Here is a 27,071-nt window from a genome sequence, read left to right on the forward strand (position 1 = left end):
TCACTTTGATGATTACAAAACCGCTATCTCCGTAAACCCTCTGCGGTACGTCTGTGAATCTCTACATAATAGACTTACATACGAAGCTCTGCAAGTTCATTTTTTCCATAAAATGGACACCGTCAGCCAGCTTTATAGCAACAGGACAACAACCACCACAACCCGATGCCGGTTGCGCCCATCGCGAAGGTCACGGTGCATCACGGTGGTCAACCATTAGGAACGTAACGCGTCTTTGTCAAGGCATGCACAGCAATACATGAGCTGGAGAGGGACGCCCATAGCATGGCTTGCCACTTCTAGCACAATGATAGATTGTAGCTGTATGAGCGAACGGTAGACGAATGAATCATGAGGAACGGAAGCATCATGAGCAGCATCTTCTTCGTTGTAAATAGCAAAGCCGCTGCTTCAACCACATCAACCGTTTTGCCGCCACCAAAGGCTGATCTTCGGCGCTGTGCTGTACAGCCAAAGTTCAATGGCCACTCGCAGCGGCAATTTTGCTATTCATCGACCTCGCGAAGCCCCCAGCAACTTCGGCATTATCATGAATGCAGCAGCCGCTATTCAATAGGATGCGCCAATAGACCGCATTCAACCGATAGAAAACGTTGGCAGGGGGAAACGTTTCGCGGCCGGGCTCATGGTGCGAGGGGTCAGATGTGACAGGTGCGAATGGTAGTGCTGGCAATAAAAGAAAGCGCTGTTTAAGAGGTATAAAATATACAGTATTATAGCAAAAAGATCTAAAACGTTATCTGATTCCTAGCATAGATTTCATGTCATTAAAACGAAAAATATCCCCATTAAGCCTCATCGAAACCCAAATGCACTTTGTTTTAAGTTATTCGCATTTGATTTGCTATTGGAATATATTTCATCAGCAAAACAAAACAGAACGTGAAAAAGAAAGCAATCTTATCTGATCGATTTATGATCACCCAGTCGAATAACGATGCACCAGCTATCAATCACAGCGTTCCATCGCCGTGGACATTAACATTCCCTCTATCACTAATGCTGCAGGCCGTCCTTCATCAAAGACGCGTCTAATGTTTGCTTTGCCACTAACCCAAAATTCACACCATCATTGCCTCGACTAGCATCTTCAACGTAACGGTATCTTCATCTGAATGGACATTACTTTGTGTGCAAAAACAACCACGCGTGCCTTAATGATGATCATGAAGAAGTATCTTCCATCCGTCCGTCATGCGTTGACGGGTTGAGCTTTCATGCAGTGAGCGTTTTGAACAGTTTTGAACGCAAAAAAAAAACAAAGCCAAAACAGACGCAACGAACCACTCGGACGTACGCAAGCAAAAGCTTAAATCGCGCCCAATCGTTGGTATAAGCAAAAAGCAAACACGATAAGCCCACAGCTGGACCACCAACAGTCAATGACCGACCTTTGCAATTGTTTCTTTAGCGATGCTTTGTTTGATTTGTTTTAGCTTTCTGGTGCTAACTTGAACCTCCTCTTTGCGTCTAATGCCTTAGTGGCGTGGCTGTGTCGATGACATTTGGCGAATTAACGAGGTTGAGGTTTTGGCGGATTTGCCCTCGGACAGGATCATTAGTGATCATCGCTGGTCTATTATATTTTATGAGCTATTGAAACCAAGCCCCGGACGATCACTGAGACATCTTAAATTGATGAAGATCATGGCAAAAGAAAGTTGTTAGTTTAATGAGGGAGAGTGGGAAACATTTACGAGAATGAGATGGTTCTGACCAATATTCTCGCAGTAGCGATATATGAGAAGGTTCGTCGCTTATTCACATAATAATTATTTTCATTTAAGATCCCAACCCAAGCCTGCCTGAAAATGAAGTAAAATGAGAGCTTTAATAATTTAGAACAGAGTTTATAAATTATTCTGCATAAGGAAAAGAATAAATTCTTTTAATATACAAAATAAACACTTCAAAAGGTCTATCTTTCTCTTTCTTTCACTCTCGTGACTCTTTTCTTACTAAATGCACACAAAATCCAACTCAGCTGATTTTTAATCCATGCCTTCTCGAAACTGCACGATTATGACATCTTGCTCGACCAGCAGCCAGTACACCAAGCGAGGAAAGGTGATAAAATGCTTGAGTGCACCCTCGCAGTACAGCACTTCGACGCAACGTTTGCAACAGAAAAAAGGGGGAGCATTACAAGTTCATTGCATTTACAGCCCTCCTGGCTCTATTAGGAAATGTATGACAAGGTCGTCCGGCTTCTTTCACTTTTCGTCGCGTCAACTCTGAACCAGCAAAATCCAACGGCACTACTTTTTCTTTTTCAGTTGTGTGTGTCATAACGGATGCATAATATACGGTAAAGAAAATAAATGTTAAAAGTAACTACTTGTACAGTTAAAGCTACTAAAGCATCAAATAAAAATCTACAGTGGCAGACAAACTGGTAGACTACTGCACACACTACACTCTCACTTCACATGGGCGAGAGTTGAACCACACTCAAGCCAACAGGCTCGCTTGGTATACACTTTATTTTTGGGATATACTTATTGCGACCCTTAAACCTCAAAAGCTTCAAGGTCGCACTTGAGGACGCTTGGAAGGAAAGTAAAAAAAAAGAACGGCACTTACCGTGTAGGTAAACTGATAGTAAGACGGTGTGATACCGCGGGTACCAGCGCCATCGCTTGCACCGTTGCCTCGGTCCACGTTGTTGCTATTGACGAACAGGGTCTGCTCCTGGTACGAGTCCGGTGGCGGCTGTTGCCGCTGTAACGCCGACGGGAAGAAACCGTTCCGCGGGTTCTCGAACGATGGCACAAACCGGCCCTGCGATTGTGCGAAGTAGAAGTTGTTGTCTGCAAAGTGGAAAAGAGACGAAGAAGAAAAAAATAAACACGGGCGTTAGATTTTGAAGGCTCGCTTACGGTTTATTAATTTAAAGCGCGCCCGCTGATGGAGGGCTGATTTACACCCGGCTTGTGCGGGGTTGTTTTTGCTGCTTCGTTTTCCATTTCCCTAACCTGGCCGGTTTATAGCATCATAACTTTTGTTAGACACTTCACGTTTGCCGTATCGCCGAAACGTATCCATAAGATCGTGGTTGCGCCAATGGTTGGCGTTATAAACATTTCCCAGTTTTATTGGTTTATGCAACAAGCCTCCGTTATACTCACATGGTTTTACGTTACACGCAGACGGTACTGCGTACCATGGTATGTGCAGCGCAGAAATCAATCGAATATAGATATAACTTGTCTAGACGGCAATTGAACTAGATTTTGTTGCGATCGTCTTGTTTTAGATACTTTCGATTTAAGGAAATTAGTATTTTCTGCGTAAATTGTCTATGTTCTAGACTTCACATGCTATTGCAACTTAAGCTATGTTTAAAAATTTTCAATTTTTGTCAAAAGTAATCTTCTCAGTCGTAAGTTTCACTTCAACATTATGTTTTCTGCTATCCATAAATTCGAAACCATCTAGCATTTCTCGCATTGCCTGACTAAACATTGCATCAGGAAACATGCTTTCCCACCAACTCGTTAGCCCCAATTTTAACGCCTCAACTCACTGCTCTTGCACGCAAAATGGCACCTCGCTTTAGCGTTCAAATTCAGCCAAAGCTAAACAAAAATAATCCCTTAACGGGCCCTCATTGATGCAGGTTGCATAGATACACCGGTGCTGCGCAGTTCAATGTCAGCGCATCATTATTTGCGTCAACCAAAATCGAAAGAACGGTGGCAGCTCTAAAGCATCAACGCGCTCGGGTGAGAAGTGGCCACTACGGCCTTCCCAAACAACGGCCTGCAGGAAAAACAATGATGGCATCTCGAGAAGGTGATGGCACCCGATTTGGCAATTGGATGTGGGTTTTGCATGCGCAGCCGGTGCCGATGAGCCCTGATGAGCCGAGTCGTCACACAAAGCGCCAGCCACATACAGCGTGAGAGTTTATTTTTCGGGCGGTTTAGATGAGTTCACCGTTAAAGTGCAGCAGAAGGTGTAAGTTCGTGGCGTTAATGTGTTTTTTTTTGTTACAGCACAGTGGATGTACCAGTGGAGTCAAATTTTTGAAACAGTATTATACTAACATTTGAGGTTTAAAAATAATAACAAAACGTTGTAGCGACAAAAAGTAAAAGAAATTATTTGCCTCTCACAGGAAACATCCCAGGCAAATATGCTTAAACTAAAACATTGCAAAGTCGCTTCACTTTTAAGCTCAATTTAAAATGCTTGCAGCCTCAACAGCCAAATGATCACACACAAATAAAAAGAAAAACAAACGCTTACCCGGGCCAGTTGCAGGTGTTCGCCCGCGTGCTCTCTTATTCACAATTTAATGGTGCTTTTATATTCCCTTCTACACCAGCATGCTCCCCAGGCCGTGGAGAAACGATAATTCGCACCGGGCCTGCGTCGTCACCTTCGTACCTTCGTAAGCGACGAACCCCCAAATCCCGTACCGTTTTCTGCTTTTGCCGATTTCTTTTCGACCCATTCCGCCCGGTGTTGCAATGTTCCCGCGTACTTCGTGCGCATTGCAACGGAGTGAACATTCCACGATCTTTGACACCTTTGGCAGATCTCGCTTTGGATGAAATCTCCCCGCTTCAAACCAGTGACGAAGTACATTGCGCAAAGAAATGGTGCATAGTAACGCTACTCTTGCTTAAAGCGACTTGTTAGCTCTAGCAGTTCGACACCAACAAACGTAGGGTATGATTATCAATACAAAACGGACGCACTCCCTTTGCCATCCCAACGCACTGCATTTTGAGTGGGATGCAGTTTTCAAACCACCTCGTCAAACACCTTCGAATGCGTGGGGATCGAAACACTTCACAGTGGAAATTCCTAGAATGTGAACCTGTGTCTCGCACATAAATATTACGCTTCCGCAACGTTTCGGCTCCAGGCAGGGTGCGTATAAGGGTAGAGTTCTGCATGAAGAAAATTAATTATCTATTCATGTGTTTTCGAGACTGTCACTTCAAATGCCGGACAGTGTACCAGAGAGGTGGGCAAGAGATCATCAGCCAGACACGATCAGCTATTCTAATCGTGCAACGACTCGTTCCCGGAAAAAGACAGAATAACTGCGGGAAGGGTCACGTTCGATCTTATAACGCTTTAGGTTCATTCACACTTGCACAGGTCTGCAGGAAAAAAACACATTAAAGTAAAAATATTCGCTTCGTTCCGATTTCGCTCAGACACTTTTCGTGAGGGCGGGTGTAACTGTCGTCATCCGAAAACGTAACATTCTGGACCTCACAGAACTTCTCGGCGGCATGTTGGCGAGTGTGTTGGCATACTGGTAACCAACAACAGCAACAAAAAAACGACACAAATTTCCCATGACTCATCTCCCCCATACCCTTTCCGGGGAGCATCCACTTCAGCCTCATATGTTATTGCTCTTGGGGTGCTTGGAACTGTCATCTGCACAAAGAGCAAGAATCCCCGTACGTGCGTGTTCGTTCTCCCGGCTGCAAAACCATTAAAATAAGATCCCCTCACCAGTACTGGGGGGGGTGGGGGGGGTTCAGTTCCGAACATTGCTTCTGGGCGATCATTTACATGATGATTAAGGTCGGCTCAGAAGTATTCTTTGGCACACGATCACCATACACACACACATGCTGTCCCGGTGAGGTAGCGTTCGTGCGAGGGATTTAACGTGGGCGAACGCATACGCCCGAGTAATGAAGCATACTCCCGGATGTGCTTGCGGAAGGGGCACAAGTCTTACTGTCGTCTCTTCCTTCAAGTGCCTTGACCTTAATCTCGGACAGAAGGAGCAAGAAAAACAAAACTCCCGAGAAGCGCCTCGTTTATGTTTGCTGCGAAGCGGTAGAATGAATTGCACCAGAAGGAATAAATTACATTTTTATCTGAAGCTATTTTTCGTTGTTTCGAGAATTCTTTCTTGAGCGGGTATGGTACAAGCCCATTGCTTCCCAAACGAAGGAAGAATGGACCCTCGAGAACGAGATGGAATGTGATGGATGGTTGAATTAAGTTTTTGAGCAAATATTATTCCTCCAGAATTAAACACATACTCCGATACGCTGAAAGGTCAATAATGCCATCCTTTCAATGTACAATGTTAATTTCAAATCCTTTTAGTGTATCGAGTGTGATGAAGGCCCTCCCCCAACAGCAACCAGCCAAATCAAGGATGCAAACCCTTCGAATCGTCTTAATAAGCTGCTGCACATTACGGTGCCCGCCAGCTGTCAAGTACGAATCAATTTTTCATTTTCGACCCATTTGCCCATCCGAAGCCTATTGTTTCGAGTCGATCTTCCCCTCCCCGGCTTCGCGTAACCTTGCACGCTTTGAAGGAGATTTTTCGGAAGAAAATTACAGCGGTAGTAATGTCTCGCGTCCATGGGCTTACACTGCCGGACACTGGCTAGCCGCGAGCAGGAAGCAACATCGATCGAACGCAGACCTTCGATCGTGAAACAAAAGCCTAAAGAAAAAGAAGCCCGGGGCAAAAAAAAATGTGCGATCAAGTAGAAAACGCACCGAGCGATCGCAGCGCGATTCCGGTAGCAATTATGACCGCCGGAATAATTAGCCGGTTTTTGAGAAAATTTGGTGAAAATTCAATTTGAAGAAGCAACCGTGGCGTGCAGCTGTGGCAATGGATGGCAATGAAGCGACCGTGCGCTTGAATTCGTGCCCGCAGATAAAACGTTAGAAAGACTGTGACCGCGAATGATCATGTAATCGATTTCGAAGCATCGACGTTTCGGTCGCTGTTTGGTGGTCATCGGATGAGCGGTAGAAGAGCTAACCTTACCTTGACAGTGGATTTGGTTCCTATTGAGAGCTACGGCAAGGAGAAAAAGAGATGCTTCAAGATAAGTGAAGCACTGAAGCGATGATTTGTTTAGTAAAGTACGCGTGAAGTGTTGAACATGAGCCTCATGACCCATGAGAGTTGAACAAGAGCAGCAATTGAGGTAAAATTGAAGTTCCACAGCGTTTTCCATTCCCGATGCATCTTGGCCAAGGTTGGATTATGGCAAATGGCATCAATTCCCCTTCGAAATTCCGATAAAATACACCTTGTCCATGATAGTACAAGAGCTCAGCTCCGAGAAGTCATTTTGTCTTGTGCCTGCTTGTGTTCGATAGGCGCGATCGCGTTGTACCTCAATGATGAACCGATGTCATAAATCTGGGCACACAAAATCACGCCGTCGTTGAACATTTCTAAGCCTCGCATTAATTCTCGCAGCCATCCACCGGAGCTTCTCTCCCTGTACGATCCTAACCGTAGCCGCGAGATGTCGATTACATGATCGTGTAGAGTGTGGGTGTGGGAGGAATTTCTGTACCACGGGGCTGGGCTGCAGGACGACACCGCACACCCAGCACAACGACCCTGGTTAAGTCGAATTCCACAAAACAACAAAGACGCACAGCAGTAAGCTCCGCGCTGCAAGTTTATCATAAATAATGCCAATAATAATAAATAAGGTTTGCAACTTTGCATTGAAGATTGCACTCGAGAGCCTGGCACTCGAGATTCCCTTGCCCGGTTGGACCCTACGCAGCATGTACAGCATGCCGGCTTGAGCCGATCGCAGTGCGCTGCCATCAAGTTACAAGCGTAAATCGCCACGGGACATCGACATTGAACTTGCTTGGTTGCCGCTTCTGATGCAATTATCAACTGTCAGCCTCCAGGAGTCAGTCCCCGCTCGCCGCTATGCCTTGGCGACTTCCGAAGCAATCGTCTCGTTCTGATAGTTGTTGGTCACTCTTTCCGTGGGGTAAGTGGTCGATTGCTATTGTACGCCACCCCGTAACTGTCATTTGTCATCCACGTAGCGCGCGCCTTGCATCGCCTTGCGCCTCCACCAGTCACTTTCATTTTCTTCCCCTCCCCCCAGGCGTTATCTCAAATGCTAGAAAATTAAGCACCCACCAGCGGGACGCGCATTCGATTGCATTGGAATTGCAGTTTAATGTTGATTTTATTGTGCGGTCGCACGCCAATAGAGGTCCGCCACATTCCAACGATGCATTTCCGTTCGATCCGACCGACTCTTGACACTGCAAACACTCACTCACTCGCACAAAAAAAAACTCGCTTTCCTTTCTTCTCGTTTTCCGTACTCGGGTGATGAATCGAAACGATGATTTCCTATCTTCCCGCCATTGCATACATTCCATTCTTTCTCTTTCTTTTCCTCTCACTTTTTGCTGGCGCGCGTTTTCGATGATCAAAATTTTCCCCTTTTTTCGCTTTTCCCGCGATCATTAAACCCCGTATTGTTTGGCATTTTTTGTGTTTGCTGCATCAATTGTTTTTCTCAGTGTTTGCGATTATGACGATCATCGTATTTCCACAGGAAATTCAACAAATTCGACGCACTAAGGCAAACGTTTTTTCCTATTTTCTCAGCCATCTCTCAGCCCACCGTCCAAGACTCGATCGATCGCAAATTATTGATTTTATTAGTACAACCCCCCACATCCCCGATCCCAGCGCACCAGCGCAGATCGCTGCGCAGGTATAATGTAATAAATGTTTTCCCAATGCTTTTCATCGATTCCATTACTACACATCCGTGTAGAGCTTTTTGGTTCGGCCTTTTTTTTCGTTTTGTTTTGGCCGAACTACCTACCCCTTTGTACGGCGGAGCGGCATTATGAAACGGTTACGAAAGCGCGCTCCGGGGCTGGACCCATCCCTAAGGGGCCCACGCACGCACGAGATAGCTTTACTTTCTAAATTAGCCATCCATAGAGGGACGCTTTATTTTCGTTCGGTCGCTTCTGCTCGATTTTTATTGATCAACCAAATTATGGACGGTTGCTGTCGCTGAAGGTGAAGAAAGCACACTGGGCGCCGGCAAAAGAAAGAGCAGTAAGGCGTCCGAGGCATACGAGCCGCATTTCGCCACCTACTACTCCCAACTTCACGGTGGGCGAATGGCATTCGAATACACTGTCCCTCGCCGGTCACAGCGCAGCGCAAAAAAAACACACACACACGAAAGGTAGCAAATGAGCTATGGGCACGTAAAATTTGTGTGGAATTTAGATTTGCCATTTTGGTGAAGGCCAAACGCTACCAAATCGGTTTGCGGGTGGCCTCCCTTTGCTGCCCCCGGCCTCCCACTCACAGACGCTGTTTTGCGACGCCGGGCCAAGACGGTCCATGCGGCTACACATGCGACTAATTAATGCCCGCTCGTTGCGTTGTGCAATCGATCCGCCGATCCGCCAAAAGCTGTGTTCCCACCCCCTGGGAATGGGCACAATTTAACAACAATACTCGCCGAAACTCGCCACAGACCGGCAGCGACAAGTGCGCATGTCAAGCGCTACGGCCACCTTCCTTCTAGCCGACTTTGCTACCGTTTGGGAAGTTACATAAACTACTCTGCACACGGCTGTTTGTGCACCGTGCGAGAGGGTGCGAGAAAATTCGTGATAAATGTGCGAAAATGTGTCCACAAAAAACTTGCACAGCCGAATGGGCGAGCGGAGCGCTTTCAGCCAGCCCAGGCAGCTCTTCCTTTGGCGTACATTTATTTCAACCTTTGCAAAAGTGGCCCTTGTGCCCCTTGGTGCTAACATGCCACCGCAAACGACATCCACGGCAACCAAACGGAATAACACGGCATGAGAAAATGGATAAAGCTGTGCGCGGATGCTCGGCGGCACTGGCTCGGAAAATGGGTACCATTTTCACGCCCACCCGTACAGGCCATGACTAAACGATTTAGTTTTGTTCTTCACGCCGTGTCCCATTGTGCATTGTGAATTGTTGTCCGGCGTGTGCACTTGACGGTGCACTGCGATCTGGCCGGTCGCTGTTAGTTGATCCTCCCAAGGGTCACCCGGTCGATGCACATTAGTTAATTTTTTTATGAGTCCCTCTTTCTTTATTCTATCACAACATCACTCCAGCGAAATTCAAGCTTCAAATCTTGGACGAATTGGCGTTGAAAATGTAAAATGTGTAACCGATTCTGCGCAAAAGCGTTAAAGGAATGGTTGCGAAATAAGCCAGCCAATGAAGTTTGTCTCCTGTTCGAGCCAGCGATCCGAAGTCCTTCGCACAATTTAATTTTGCATGAAACGCATTTTCTGCTCCGAATGTGTCCTAGCGAAGCGAATGAAACAGAATGCAAGGTGCAAGACGGCGTTGTTAGCATGAAGGTCGCACGGCAGGGACACATTGAAATCGATACCACTTTAATTGGCTGAATTGCTGGCCTGCAGGAACGTTGCAGCAAAGTGATCTGCGGGCTTATAATAACTACAATTTATGGCTGTAATGGAGCTGGTGAAGATACAGGTAAATGTAGATACTGAACATTTTGATCGACAAGAACGTCTGTTCTAAGGACAAAAACCAAGCGGACTGGCTGTTCCTGCTCAATAAATAACTTCGCAACAGTTTTACAATTGTAATGCCTTTAGCTGCAAATAAAAAATTATATAAAAACGTAGTTTGGACATCAGCCAAAGAAAACCTTCAATAAAAACCAATCAGAAAATCGTAAAATGTACCAATATCAAAATGAGGAATGGAACCATACTTCCATGGTTTGATTAGTTAGTCAAATAATTGTATGTTTGTTCGCGTAGAAGAACCAATAACTTCAAACCAAAAATACCATTATAGTCCAACTATTTTTCTCAGACCTTTAGCCTGATCTAGTTAAAATAAGCCCTGAAATGTATAAGCATGCTTTATGGGTTGTATTCATTGAATTTATGAGCTTTGACAATGATTAGATGTTTCTGCTATAATTGCATTTTATCTGATTCTCTCTGGTACTGTCTCATTGCTGTGATTCACACTTGCATAGAATTATGCAATCCCATTTTTGCATACATTGTCACCACCGAAGCTAATGAATGCACTAAAGCCTAGGCACACTTAGTCACACTAACCTTCACCTAGTATTGCTTCTGGTTTGCCAACAAGTATCATCAAGCCGGATGCATTTGATCTTTGGAACCCTTGGTCTTCTTCTCCGGCACCAACGGGGTGACAAATTGTTGCAATCACATGATTCACCCGCTCACACAGGATAGCCTAATACGGAGTGGATGTTCGAATCGATAGTTTTACAAAATTCCCAACCACTCTACTCCGACGCTTTAATTGATGTCGTTTGCTCTTCTGAATCTACGCGTCGAGAAGTCATTACTCATGACACTGTCGGCACTCCTGCGTCGGAAGGTAGCAATCACAGCATCAACACAGGTTCTAGCAGCAACACGGATTTAACATTGTTGAACAAAGCGTTGATGGAGCCGTTGCCCACAGCTTCGAGTTCCCGGACACTCCCAAAATCACACGGTGTGAAATATTTTTTTGATTTTATCAGGCAGCTGCACCGGGAACGAAACTAAGCAGCCAAACTATAGGCTTTTTTCGCGCTTTGCTTGACCTTTACCTTTTCATCATGTTGCTACTACGCACGATCTACTACATGATTCAAGCTGAGCTCACGAAACTCACACAAGTCACGCTAAAGCGCCATCCTCTATGTTTCAGAGTAAAAAAAAATGAAGTAAATAAACCTTCACGCAAAAACGGAAAAGGGTAGAACATTTTTCCCATCCTTAATAGGCACCACAGGCCACAGAACAATTCGCACCAAATCTGCACTAAACGACGCCACATTAAAAACACACACACACACACACACACTCGCCCCAAACCTTGGGGGTGGCTCGTTAATGCTTATTAAAAATGATCTCATGAATGGTGAGAGAACACGGCGTCGTGTCGTGGGCCGGTTTTGTGCTGGATGTGACGTGCGATCTTAACCACGCCGCAACAAAAGCCGCAGCCTCCGGCGGAAGTGCCGACCGATGACGAAATTTTTCGCCTTTTCGGTGGATAGGCCATATCCATCTACGACGCGATTTCACGGTACCGAGTCTTTGCCATTCATCAGAGGGCTAGCCTCAAGCGATCGACTTCATTGTCCGATGATGGATGGTGCGCCGTGTCCACAAGATCGCACTCCGATGACGTCTATGCACGCGGTCAATGAAAGGTTTCTTTTTTTTCGCAAATAAACCACTGAAATTGAAGAATTTGGGAAGCGATACCCTTCAATAGTGCATCAAAACACCACCGTAACCACTTCTTGTGACGGAGATTAATTGCTATGAACGGGTTAACAGGGTGGGTAGAGGTGTGACGCCAAACCAAACCAGCTCGGACCTGTTACGAAAGCCAATTTCACCAACAACACACCCCGACGAAAACGACGAAAAAATGCCTAAAATACGTCCACTAACTCATTTCTCTTTCACCCAATCCGTCGCCATGCTTTCTTTACAATCTTCCCAGGCGTGCTGAGTTATTTTAACAGGACTGTAATCACTTGATAGCAAGGGTTGGGCTTTGGAGGATCACCACGATACAGCGACATCTCTCCGCCTGGGCGACGAAGGTGTGCCAGTGTTGCATATTCATACGCTCCTGGGAATGGGAATGGGAATAAAATCAACTCACTTCCGTCTTTGGTGGTGACTTTGCCTAAAAATGCCGCACCATCCTATTATCAAACCGGTTCGCATAGGTCAAAGGCAAGAGCAGGAAACGACCTGTTAGCGTTGGAGCGTGGTGGTGTAATGATTTTACGATGGAATTTCACTTGCCGGTCCCGAAAGCGAACCCGCTGATTAAAGATCATTATCAGACAGGCGGCATTTTGGCTTAAATTAAACGATCGTCACGCCTCCAACACGCCCTAAAAGCCTGCGAAGTCAAAGGCGCTTAGAGAAACGCGTCCCCAAACTGCGTCCTAAAGTAGAACTGCAAATAGTCAACTTTGAGCCGTACGTTCGCACCAGACAGCAATTCCGTACATTGTAAACATCCATTACCTACTCCACCATCACCCTCCAGTGGACGGGTTTGGGCACCACTACACACACTTCCGGCAACAGAAGGCGACGACATGCTAATGATGACACGGTAAAAATGTCATGCACCTTTTCTGTCACCACGACAGCGCAGGTAGAGGAGTAGATGGTCCACCGACTCCCGCCCGTCGCCTCATCGATTATGCACAATCGCTTACGCAACGACGACGACGATCATCTTACGGGAACTCCTTCTGCATAATGAATTGTGACAGCAGAAGAAGAAAGTGAGCACCGATGGCCGGAGGCTGCGAGCAACCGGTACGTGACGGATCGGTGGACAAACTTTCGCTTTCGACAGCAAAACTAGAGCTTGGGCGTGTGAGCGCCAGTTTGCGTGACCTTTTTTTGCGGCCAAAGTACAAGCACTTTGGGCACTTCAAGATCACGCAGCAAACGATCGTGATCATGCCAAACCGACCAAAATGCGTATGGCAAATCCGCTGTAGTGGATAATTCGTTGGTCTGCGACAGATCGCATGACAACTTCAAGAGTCACTTGACATACAGCGGAACGTATGGAAAGCTTCCAGAAAAAAACATCCCAAAGTTTGAACCTCCGCTCAAATGACATAAGATCAGCCGGCGATGCTTTTGGAGAAAAATCAAACAAACAAACACTACGATATACTGCGGTGCAGGTGTCTTGGTACCTGCTCCAACCGTGTAGCCCGGTCTGAAAGCGAACGTTAGTGTCGATTGTTTAGATAAACCCTCAGCGCTCCGTGTCTGCACTTGGTGGCCACCGGCGATGACGATCTTCCTTAATTGGGTAAATATGGAATGTATAATTAAGTACTCTCGCGTGCGTTAATGCAGTCGTGGCCGGTAGTACGCGTTCGCACTATGCCAAAGGCCATTTTAATGTCCCATTTTTGGACACAGCAATGAAGAAGGTTATTATTTTAATACACTCATTGTTAATTTGTCGGTTGGGAGTTGTGGCAGCAAGAAAAGGAGAAGACACACTAAGGTGACCGACTAGGGTGGTCGCACTGTATGTAGATCTTGTACCGAGCCAGCCGTTTCATTCATCTATCATCGATCATATCACATCGGTGCAGTGGGTGCATTGTTGTGGCCGTTTTTTGTACGTGTAGGTAGTAATGAAGGGAAAGAAAGGTGAATTAAAATAGCCAATAATCATTTCCCGAAGGTTGGACAGGAATTTACAAACGGCGCATAATGAACGTGCACTCTGCCTAGCCGAACATCAATTGACGCTCGATGACAGTAATGGTGATTGATTCAAAGTTCGATGACGAATGATGCAAATCATTAGTAGCGAGTTTTCTTCCCTTCATCGGACACACAATCACACGCGCTCTCTCTCTCACACACACACACACAGGTGGCCATTCTTCCCCAACCGGATGTTGATCGGTTCGATGTGGTCCGATCAATGCGCGCGCATGGCCGGATGACCTTAAGGGACAGGGGAACCGGTAAAAGATCAAGCACATTCCTTACGGCAGAAGGCAGCCAACCCGCAGCCTCAACATCATCGGTCATATTTACATATTTACACATTCATTTCGCTTGTCACCATGGCGACGGATGTGCTTACATGATTGAGCCGTTTTATGTTGCTCCACCATTAGAAGCGTCCAGCGCCAGGCGGAACGTGAACTTTGGAATGTGTTTAGAGTGAGTTGTGTTTAGAAAACCGAGAAACGCAAAGTCCAAAGGTTCGTTTCTATTACATTTTAAAAATTCGTTGGACATTGTATTGCAGGGTCCATTGAGCTTTACTTTGAGTGGAATCTTTTCGCCAACTCGATGCCACACTATCAACATCTCCACCCTGCGATTCCGCAACGATGCGTAGCAGCTAACCACGTTTGATGGATTACAAAGCGAGCCGGTAGAGGCGTGACACGCCGAAATTTCACAATGATTGCAACGATTTTTAAATGGCTTCATGAAATTTTCACCACACACCGTAACCGCAAATATTTAACGCCGTTTCGAAAGGCTCAGAAAACGGTCAGATTACTCCTCATAAATGGAAGCGATTCGTGTTTTTCTCTACAGTGAAGGAGATGTGTAAAATAAAGGCAGCAGGCAGCACTTTTTGCATCTGATTTGTTGATCAATCCACCCCCTAAAACATGTCAGTTGCGTTGCGGGAACTGTTTTGCAAACTGTACCAATATTTATCTACGCATCCGTTACAGATTAATTTAATTTATCACGATCAATTTTCCATCCCACTGAACACGCTAGTCCGCCAATTCGTCACCACAGTTCGCCATCGGGTCGGGTATTGGGAAAGCGCATACGCACGTTACGCTACATAAACACCTGATTTGAATGCGACCCTACTATGCCTTCACGATATGTGATTGCACACTTGTGGCTTCTCGATCAACCGGGTGCGATACCGTTGGATTAAAACCGCAACTTTAGGTTTCAAATTTTCAACAGCTGTAATTTTCCCACTGTCTCCATCATCGCACCAGCAGCTCTTTAACTATCTCACCGAAGCTCCCTCCGCATACCCTGTCTCCTCGCAAAGGCTGTACAAGCTGCCCAATCATAATGGGCAATAATTGAATCGACTTCAATTTCACCGGAAAATGGTACCCAGCGTGATGGTCGTGGAGGAGCAGCGATTTCTGCCGCAGCGATAGAAAATCGACTCCAATTGCGTGGAGAGTTAAAAGTGAAATTTGTAATTTCACATTACCGCGCCGCGGTTGAGGGGAAAGTCTAAAATTGACTGTCGCCCGAAAAGCCGAACCGTATCATTGCTGCACGATTGTGCGGTGAACTTTTCCTGCTTCGCCACCTTCCGGGTCGGCGGCGTCGGCGGGGCCGGCCACACTTGTCGCGAAAGTGCACAGCCTCGGCGGGGTTTCGGTTCGGTGCACCGCGGATCATTTATTGGTTGCGATCAATTTCAGGCGTTAATTAGAGAGTGCCACATGGGGCTGCTTGGTGGGAGATCGGGCACGGGAAGATGCGTTAAGGATGGTTGATATATGGGTACTTTTGGTGCGAAATTTTTATGCGATGTGAACATTGGGCTATTTTAACTTTTAATTTCCCTGGATGGAGCTGGAGCTTACAATATACAATATTTAATTGCAACAAACAGTTGTACACGTCATCGGAGTTGCTTTGCTGTACTTTCCATCGAATGATGATGTGATTGATTTGAAAGAAAGATACGCAATGTGAAGGTACATTTCCTTCACTTTCATGGAATAATTGTTAGCCCTAATGCGATGACCCACCTGTGCAAGCGTATAAACAAATGATGGAAATTGTATCCATTAAACATGCGCACGTTTCTCCTCCACTTTGCCTTGCCCTCTCGAACGAAAGCCAATATGCAGTCGAATGGGCCAATATTGTAGATACGACGAAATTTGCACATCTCCACGGCTCTTCGCATGCACGACAGGGCTTGGACTGGGACCTTCCCAGATTGCTCGTCTGCCCACACCGGCGTTGTCTAACAGTCAATTTTCCATTGCTTTTCAGTGCGTGCAGCCATTTACACGCTCCATTTACGTCACCAGCGCCACATGCCACATGATGGTGGTGAAAATTAGCAAAATTGTGCAGCGAAAGCTAGCGTGTGATGGTGCGACCTAAAAGTGCATACATCTGGCTTCATTTTCCAACCTCACATTGTTGCATCACACTTGAATCTTAAGATGAAATTTGCTATGCGTAGCGTTTTCTCCCTTTGCCGGTAAGTATTATTCTCCCTCCGAAGCGACCGTTTGCTGAGGATGGATTGTTTCCTCTGCCATCCATGACTAATCGCAACGCTTTTGTCTTCGTCTGCGTATGTCCTTGCCGCAGTTCGGAAACCCGGAGCTCTAGCACGAGGTTCGTTAAGTGACCGGGAAGGTATGCCGCTATCCTTGAACAAACATCAAGGACGGGGAGAGGGACACGATTGCTCACCACAAAATGATACGAATTTCACCTGTAATCATACTAATTCACAGCCAATGGCAAGGCTGACATTTCGTTTGGCATTGATAAGAATAATGACCCGGATTGCCGCTCCGTCAAACTTATGTAGCGGCGGAATGATGACGAAATGAGACGGTAAGAGAAGAAGTAAGATCACATCAAGAAAGCTTATGACGTGGACGATAAATGGAAGATTGGCTGAACTCTGGATGGTCCATGGTCAAGGCAGTTTGGCAGTGACGTGTGGGAAAGAATTTCCGGTCGAGTTGGGGTTTTTAGGTCGTGGTTTTATACAGAACATGTATTACATTTCAATCGGTGTTGCTTATGAATTTGTCTCTATGAGATAGCAACACACTTGAGTTGCCCGCGTGACTGTATCAATACTGTATATGGCTTCTAGGTTTTCTCGCTATGCGAAAACATATTAAAAATGCGTTTAGAATGCGGCTTTAACGTATTCTGTACGCTAAATGGTGCAGAAAAATATGTAGTAAAACAAGAGAAAATAATGATGGGTAGAATTTAAAGTTACTCTTATTAGTTTCGTTCATTTTTAGAGTAATTCAAAGACAATATCCTTAGTACCAAAATATAATGCTGAGATGTGAAATTCCAGCAAATTTCACTCGTCGCTTAATTAAACACTAATTAGCCACCCATTATGGAAGTGATCTCCGTCTCCTAATCATCAACCCAATACAAAAGCACACGTCAAACATTATGCAATCGACAGATGCACCCACCGCGCCGTAGACTGCAACTACTGAGTTTGCTACAATTTTAATTAACTTCGCGTGCGATATCGCAATCGCACCTTACGCCACAGCAGCAACAACCTTACACGTACCCGTGGCTAGCTTCCTTATCGGCACCGACAGGCTTCAACTTGCCCGGTTGATCGCTCAATCAACCCCGAACGCCATCTTCTCCAGTGCCAGGCAAACTGTTTACCCTTTCGATCGCGCATCGGAGCCGTCGCGGCTTCAGTCTTCAGTCCGCCAAGAACGACCCACCAATTCTTCCTGACCTTTCCGCGAGCGCGCGCGCTCGCGCGTTCGTCATCACTCCGTCCTGTTCCTCGCATTGTGCAGCCAACCAAACGAACCACTTTAAACTGAAGGCTTTGGCGCGAGTCGGTACTCCAGCAGCGTAACTTTGACGGCGAATGCCAAAGCGCACCCGCGAAGGGATTTTTTTCTCTCTCGCTCTCCATTTTGTGCCGTGTTATTTTCTTGCATCTAATGCGATCCTCAGCGTCTTGTGCCTCCCCCAGCGTCCCTCTCCCGTTAATGAGTGTCGAAATGTCAAAGTAAATGTCACGCTTCATAGGCGCGGACGTTGCGATTTAGTGCGTTGGAAGTGGTGGAAAATCAAACGAAAATCATAACCTCATCCAACGCCGTCAACACCGCACGGCATGGATGGGGGAGTGGAGATTTTTTTTTTTTATTTTTATTTCGTTCGCCCGCTACGACAATGTCAGGCGCGGCTCGGACGCGGAACTAAAAACGCCAAATGACCGGCAAATAATCGAAAGGTGGTAATCACACATTTCACACCCGGGTGTTTTATTGTATTTTTATTCTTCAAACAAAATTGTCTAGAAACTTCTAGGCTCATTTAATTTCGTTAATAAGATTTCTATTTTATTTCATCATTTTCTTCAATATAATTATTACAATTTTCCCAATCGATTCATTGGAATGTAATGAGAAAATATTAGCTCAGCGTGAAATTAATCTAGAAACATTTGGGTAAACAACGAAACACACTCGCTTAAAAACTTGCCACCTGGCTGGCAGTTTGTGTCAGTGGTAACAGTGTTATGCTAATCGTATCGTACCGTCTCCACACACAAAAGCAGCCAAGGAACCAGTTTCGAGTTTTTGAAGGCAAACCCGCCGCTGCCGGTCTTAAACTAGTTAGGAATTTGGCTTATTATACAACCTAGCGTCCACACTTCTTTTTTTTTTTGCAATGTTTCTTGTCAAAAATGTCCAGGCCGTGTTATGTGAGTATGAGTGTGTCTGTCTCGGACCTGTTCCTTGCTCAAGATCGGGACTGTGGTGAGATAAGCTGCACCATACAAACGCAAGATAAAGGCGATTTTTCATGACTCTGCGGGAGTTTCACAACAACCAGCATTGTTTGACATTTCATTTAAACATAATTAATTTGCAATATATTAACACAACCAATCCTATAAGCAGAGCTAAACTCTCGCCTTCTTCCCTTGCCATGTGTTGGTGGATACAATTGGCTCATAAAATGGCTAATAAAATGGCCGTAAATTTGATCCACCGTAATCCTACACCATCGGCTAACGTTGCTGAGCTAAATTTTCTATTCTACGTCCCTTTGAACTCTCTGGACAACACACATACGCACAAACACGCGACATATCAAGCAACTAACGACAACGGGCGGTTGTGTCGCATGAAGAAACGCATTTCGCCACTAACCATCGGCTGACATTATTCAGTCCACCAAGTCGGCATCACCAAACATGGCGTATCATGGGCAGGTTCTTGTGCAGATCTGCGGTCCCCCTTGTTTCACGGATCGCTTATCCGCTTGCACTAGAGAAGGGGAGCAAAACAAACTGGTCCGAAAGCGTATCTACAGACGGACGGGGGGCACTTTGTGCAAACCCCATGCGCGTTCCAACCCTTGTGCCATCCGGTGCAAATGAGTATCGGTAGAATGGAAGGTAATGGAACAAGAACAACGCCTGGCTCGGCACAAACGTCACACCGATCTAGTTTTCAAGCTTTGCCCACGAAGCACAGGACAGCCTATACCCCCGTCCACACCGAATATGTGTGCAACACGGCAGACACAGGCGGTACAGCAACAAAAACAACAACAACAACAAAACCAACCCCTCACAAGACAAAAACACGTTCTCCCATGTGGAAGACCTTGAGCCGATCGTGGTGGCAGAATTGAAAGCAAATCTGGTGCTATCTCGCTCTCGTTGTCTTGCGGTACGGGTTCGTCGCTTGCAATCGACGACGAGTGTCTTTCGTTGCCGTGCGCGCTAGGGTGAACCCACCGCCCGGCTACTATCGGTTTGGCTACTACCCCCACTGGACGGTTGCACGGTCGGATCTTGCATTGAGGTCGCCCACTCCCACTCCCTTTGCTGCGGCCGCCGAACCTCAAAGTGGTCGCAAAAACTACTTCTACAACTACTACCACCACTACTGCTGTTGCTGTTGCTACTGCTGCCTCAGATTCCATTCCATTTCCTACAATATGTTCTGAATGATGGAAGTATTCTTTTTGTCGTTGCTCTCCTTCACTAGTACCATACTTTGTAGTTGCATTGTTTGGCTTTGTTCTCCCTTTCTCGTTTCTATACACCGATACGCTAAACCCATTGTCATTGCTTGCGAATGTGAACGCGTTTCAGCTCAATTAGAAACAAACGTTAGACTAACCTCAGAGTAGGATGGTTGTACCGACTCGCACATCCTTGCCAATCCATAAACAATTAATCATAGCGCCTTTAATTGGACCGCATCATTACCACGTTCGAGTAATCTTGTTTTGATGGGTACATGGCGTTAATTTGATCGATCGGCACACTGTTGCGAATGGCCACGGCCATGGTTTGGTGGTAGCGCTGATGATATTGTACAGAAGACAACGCAACATTCTATTCTAACACTTTCTCCACCTTGGAGAGGAGTGCTGAGCCACACGAGCAGAAGCAGATAGCCTTGTGAAAAGTTTGCAATTATTTATGTTACGCTCGATATCATCTCTTGCACACCATACCTGCAGGAGCATACGCTGCAATTGAACGTTGTTTTCGGTAATTTGGCAGTAATTCAAACTCAATCGCACCGCCAGTACTGCGTGAACACTTTTCATTCGACCGAAGCCACACTCAGCTGCTCGCGCGAGCTAATTTTCTGGAGCAACACAGCTGCATCGTTAATTTAATGACACGCCACGTTTTAATTCGGTTTCACAAGAACAAATCTCACCGATGACGGTCACTGGCACGATCAATTCGGTGTCGACCGAAACCTTGACAAACGCCGCTGAAACGGTGCTCTCCTCTGGGAAGGAGAAATCAATTAACATGCACCCCCTTGCTGGTGGCGATCTTGGCGAGATGATGATGCTGTGTTCCAGCTCCCTCAACAAACGCGAGAAAGAAAGCACACGCAACACCCTGAAAGGTCGCACTGGTTTTAATGAGCCACAGAGCTGGGGATTGTTTTCGTAAGGCGAGGAGTACAAACAAGAGTCGGCAAGAGTTCTGAACACGTGCCATGTTTTACACACACGATTTCTCGATCCACGTGAGGGGTAGGTTTCTATTTTCACCGGTCACTCGAGTTTGGTGGACTATTGGTAAGGTCGAAGTCAACAGTGTACCGAGTGGATTTTTGTGTAATTGTGGCCCACGCGCAAACGAAGCACGCTAACGAACTAGTCTTCATTTATGAGTGCCACAAACAGAACTAGGAGTTTTAAAAATCTCTAGACGTTACCTACCATTTCCACATTCTAAGCTTGTGAGGGTAGAAGGGTGTAGCAAATACATACAAATAAAATAACGAAAACTCTTTCTGTACAAAATATTGATTTTGAGAGTTCTTGAAGTCCTCGGACTAGAAAAAGAACGTGTGAAGCAGTATATGACTCAAACTGTTAGAAGCTGAAATAACGGAGAAAGAACGTTACCCAAAACATTGTAGATGTCTTCAACCCACTCGCATTTCCTTACTTTAACTCTTTCTCAGCTTATTGCGCCTTTTTATTTAAACTACCACAGCACTTTTAATGTAAGTATTACATAGTACTACCTTCCTTCTCAACACAACTACACATACAAATCCGCGCTGCATCATTGTTTGCGGGCGCACTTCGCACACTTTCGAAAGCGGTTCAGCTGCTACAACCCGTTCTTCCCAGTTTAGCGGCGGCCGTAATTGGTGACAAGAAGGAGTAGTTGCCATGGCGCCATATTTGGCCGATCGATTGTTGTGAACGGGCATCCCTTTCGAACCAAGCCTTCGATTCTAACTCCACCAGCCAGCACGCTCTGCCCCTAGAGAGCGAAGTTCCGTCCGTCACCCAAAGCGACGACCTCCGCACACCGGGTGGTAAGCACGCGAATGCAATGGCAGTACACTTCACCGGCGTACCTTCCCGTTCTTCCAACAATCTAACACTATTGAACGAACGGCAAGCTTACGCGAGACCTTCCCGCACCGGGGAGTGGTGCAAAGTACAATAAGATTACAGTCTATAGTCTTACTGCAGGATGATCACTGAACGCGAGCCATTTGATGCATCTTTTACGTGTTGCAAGCGGCATACGATCGTAGTGGATGCCACAGTCAAGTCCACAAGCGAACCAAGTGACAGCACCTCGTTGACACCGGTACAAACCGATCGCAAATGCAAATGCGTGATAGATCATGTCGTGTTTCGGTGTGCCGCCATGTTGAGAGCGTTAGCAGTCGACCTGGCTGTCTGGTTGTCTTTGCACTTGCGCTTCAAAAACGTGCTCCATTCTTGCGATTCTTCTACCCATCTGCATTGCCGTTGACGATATCGATGGGAAAAATATCGCCACCGGAATCTTGTCGTGCTTTAGCACCTTTCCTACCTCCCGTCTACCACTGAACAGGGATCGTCTGCATCTTCCCATCCTTGCGAACGTATTAGAGAGGTTACCCTTTCCAGTGCACCTAGCAAGTGTAAAAAAACGCTTTGCTACGAGGCCTTTCAATTACAACTATGATTGTACACTATCATACACGCTGTACCTCAACATCAACTGCACTGTGCTTTCCAACACCTAAACAATTGGGCACACGCTATTCCCAAACTTTTGCCTGAGCACAAAAAGTTCCCAAAATTATCTAAACGAATAGTAATTAAGGAAAACTACGCATGGGTCCCTCTCGAGTCATAGTGTGTTGCACTACGCCAGTAAAGTGATTGGTAATTCCAAGCCACACCAAAACACATTCCAACCAAATACGAAGAAAAAAACCAAAACAAAACCTCGCATGTAAATGATGGAAAGCTGCAGAATTCCCAACGGCTCACACCGCCAGCGATCGATGGCGCAGTAGCTACGTTACACGCATGCTGTGTGTCGCGTGGAATATTTTATAGAGTCTGAAAACCACGCACCAAGCAAAAGGGCAAACGAAAGAAATTACCATGCCATTACCAGCTCAGGCATAAACAAAGAAAGTACGCTCTCTTCGGTTTGTACCTGTGCCAAAGCCAATAAACGAGCAGAGAGGTTCACTGAGAAATATATGAATGAATGAAATTAAGGGCATTTGTTTGGTATCTACTTGTAAAGCAAGACAACTACATCGGTTCAATGTTTAAGTAAATGGTTATTATAAATCATTTTATTCATTATAAGAGAACAGGCTTTTAATACTTCCAAACAACCAATACATAAGACGTTCACCTTCGTAAACCAATGCTCCGCCAGACGCAACCTAGACAAACAGTGTCGTGGCAAAAAAACAGGGCAAGTCTAAAATTGTTATGCCTGCATGTCTCAGCGTTTCGCGGGTGAGACACTGAACCGTTGCATAATCTTTGCTCTTTGCAGTGCAGTGAGCTGCAGCGTTAGTGCACAGGCAAAACTCTCACGGCACTGTGGCACTTCGGAGAGGCAAAGCACACAAAGCAAATTGAACCGAAACTGAACGGAATTGTGTACATGCATGCTAATTGTTTCTAGTTTTTTTTTTTTTTTTTCTTGTGCAAAAATGAGAACAGCAAACAGAGCTCTTAAACACATACTTACGAACTTAGAAAAAGTTTTTTTTATCAAAGTACATCAACTTGGCTTATTGCAAGGCATATATCTGCAGCGCTTTCATTATGTGCTTAATTTTAACAAAAGACTTGCACGAAAGCACTATAAGCGAAGAACCTTTAAAAATGTCATACGGTTAAACTGTTGCGAATTATTTTATCAATACTGCACAAAAATTTAATAAAGTAACAATAACTTTGCAGCTTAATCACATCCCTTTCTGGTTACAGCACGGTTAAATCATCGACCACTAGGAGGAAGATGTTCCGGTAAAGCTTTCAATGCTTCCTTTACAATGATGCAATGACTGACAAAAAACAATGTTTTTCCAAATAAGTGGTCAGTGGTCAGGGGGGACTATACCATAAAACGGAGTAATAACAGAAAACGAACACCCCTACAGGTAATGGGAAATTTACCATCACTCTATCTTATGCCAGAAAGAAAATTCAGCATCGACGTTACATATGCTGCACGCATCACCAACGATTGGGTGGATGGGTTTCGATTAGATCAGTTAGACCGCATTTCCTTACTGCCCATTTTATGCCCATCCTCTTCCATCTTCCAGTTCACATTTCTTGTTTGTATGTTTGTGTATGTGTGTGTGTGGGTTGGTGGGATAGTAAGTTAATTAATTTCGACTTTTATTAGCCTGCTTTTAGGCGGAAAGAAAGTGGATGCGATATTTAAACGATTCATGCACGGATATTAGCTAACAATCACGAGCTCGATAGCAGATAAGAGTAATTAAAATGGTGTTTTTAAGATCGCAGTGCAACACTTTTGAAGGTTTTGACTGGTATAAACAATTGTCCAAGGCACAGCACGTATTTATTTCCAGTACAATTGTATGGCAGCTAAAGAACACGTTTTTTTGTAACGACATTAAACCGCTATTTGTTTACATTTTTCAGAGGATGAAAGCATGTTCCTCAACGGTTTGTTTGCATTATCATAGAGCAAACATTTGTTATTCATTTACAAGATGGTTATAACGTTTCTGAGAATCAAATGCAACCATTTTCTCTTCTTTTTTTTCGTTTAACCTTGCTGTGCCTCACAAATGATACCAAAAGATAAAATACTCAATTAACCATAAACTAATAAGCCCTCGACATGTGTTTATTCATCCTACATTGATCTAATCTATTTGGCGACAACTTTCTCTGTGTCATAAAACGGAAAACATATAATGTTTTAATGGGTTGCCACGCCTTTTACTATTCAATACTTACTCTGCTGAGCTGCCGATCTTGGCAACACCAAGCCAAGATTACACAAAACCGCCAGCCAAAGCATGGCGGACGACGGCGCTGGCATTGCTGCCCTTCTGCCACCCATGGTGTTGCTTTTGCAGGACCACTGCTGCTGATCGCTTCTGCAACAATCCGTCTCGACCTTGCAGCTTACTCCTGCTGCTTTCCCTCTCTACGGCGGGAATGAACGGGAAAATTTCAACCTCAATACCAACACACGCACACTCTCACACACACACTTTCGCTTTATGCCGGTCTTTTTCTCGGATTCGGATTCAGCGTGCTGAAGGGCGAAATACGACACTTCGATCAATTAGATCGATCGAACGCTGGAACATTGAAACATTTTCCTATCGATTTGCAAACACTTCTTGCCGCAACACCCCAGGCTCGATCGGCGATGCACCCACACACCGCACGCGTATCGTTTTGCTGTGTGGAGCCAATTTCTACTCCCCACACCCCCTCTTGTTTCTCTCCACCCCGACTGCACAGCCTCCCTTTTTTTGCTGTGCTCCAACCGAGTGTGAAACTTTTCTTTTCAAACGGAAAGTGTATCACTGCATTTTCCTTTCGAATTGCACCACACCGTCTCCGTCTCTTTTGCACCAAGCACGGGGTTGCGATCGCGCAGTACGCTAAAGGGAGCTCGCGCCCACTCTAACGCTTCTCTAACTCGGACGTTTCTCTCTTCTATCGGCAAACGATTCACTCGAACGATCACTGGCGCTGCTCGAATCACTCTGTTTACTCCGGTTGACAATTTTGCATTCGATTTCTTCTTGCAGACACGTTTCTCACTCACTCTCTCGCTTACGTTCCTATCGACCCTTGGTTGGTGCGCGACACCCGAGAGGAAGGATTGCACAATATCGATTTCTCCACGGCGATCGGGTGCAAGAAAAGGGGACAGAGGGTTGTTTTTTTTTACTTCAGGTTCCCGCTCGCTCACTCGTGCACACGTTTGCGCTGTGCCGTTTGATTTAGCGCTTTGCAACGAGCCCGAACGAATGTGTTGCTCGATTGCGACACACCGGTACACCCGCGTTTGTGCGCTCACTGCACGGTCCCACCAGCCGGAACTAGGCAGACAACGGCTTTCGGGCCACCCGCCACTGTCGCGACACTATTACGAATGCCCGGCACATAGGACTTGAACGATCGTGCAGGCGACGAACCAGTACGCTCCAAATATTCACTTCCGACGCCGTGACGTTTTCGATGAGGATTTTTGTTTTTTGAGAGGTTTTTTTTTTATTTCAAACACACATAAATCGGTATCTTCACACGCCCAAAAACCTCGAAAACTACACCACGGATTTGTTTTTATTTCTTTTTCGCTGTTCGGTTTCTGCTCGTTATGCGTTCGATGCTCGATTGTGCATGTCGTCGTTGCACAATGCACGCCGCTACGGTCGCTATGCTGCACGGCTGGTAGACACACACGATCGCACCACCACGGTGGGTCCGAAGCTTGGGGAAAGAGAAACCTCACCGGAATCGCAGACAGGCAGGGCCTGTGTATGAGCCTTCGGTAAGGGGATGGGCCGTGATCTTACAGCAACGGAGCTGCTGCTTCCCGACGGAGTGAGCGAAACTTTGAGACTGAAACGTGTTTTTTCTCCAGCACTACCCAACCATGCAGCTCTATGGTTCGTGGTTTCTTCTGGCTTTTGGATGCGTTTCCATTTTGTGATGGAGGGGATAGTCACAGAGAGCGAGCGCGAGAGCGTGCCTAAGACATAAGGCTCAACAGGCCGTAAGGTATGGTGCGTTAGAAGGTTTGCTGACATGATCAAGAGAGTGAGAATCTCTGAGAAATTGTCCAAGTCGCTATGATGCAGAGACGTTGGTTTTGATGTTTGCGTACTATTGGAACAATTATTCAGCACACAAAATATTTTAGAACAAAAACAAACCTATAAGAACCTGTATGCCTCAATCCTAAACCTAAACCTATAAGCCTCAATCCTTTCATATAAAAACAAATCTGTCTAGCTGAATAGTTTTGCTAAATAAAATAATGAACACAATGCACATTTTATACACTTGGACTTTAAATCTTTCATGTTTTTAGAACACTGTTTGCCCAATAGATGTCGCCACAGGCTAGACGTTCCTGGTCTTTGAGCGATCAACATTTTTCATTGTTC

General features: G+C 45.6%; 1 protein-coding gene and 1 long non-coding RNA gene across 2 annotated transcripts; one reads left to right on the top strand and one right to left on the bottom strand.

Moving 5' to 3' along the window:
- Positions 1–2,604: 2,604 nt before the first annotated feature.
- On the bottom strand, positions 2,605–26,518 carry LOC121601759 (the record flags this gene model as incomplete). The annotated part of the gene is made up of 2 exons (XM_041930566.1): positions 24,898–26,518; positions 2,605–2,831 (listed from the first exon to the last, which is right to left on the bottom strand). Coding segments are annotated over exons 1-2 (333 nt in total), but the record flags the coding sequence as incomplete, so codon positions are not given.
- On the top strand, positions 14,054–15,052 carry LOC121601755. Its single transcript, XR_006006183.1, has 3 exons — positions 14,054–14,148; positions 14,261–14,556; positions 14,645–15,052. It is a non-coding gene; the product is annotated as an uncharacterized LOC121601755 (long non-coding RNA).
- Positions 26,519–27,071: the final 553 nt, after the last annotated feature.

This window comes from Anopheles merus, unplaced genomic scaffold (genome assembly GCF_017562075.2).
Source record: "Anopheles merus strain MAF unplaced genomic scaffold, AmerM5.1 LNR4000169, whole genome shotgun sequence".
NCBI lineage: Eukaryota > Metazoa > Arthropoda > Insecta > Diptera > Culicidae > Anopheles > Anopheles merus.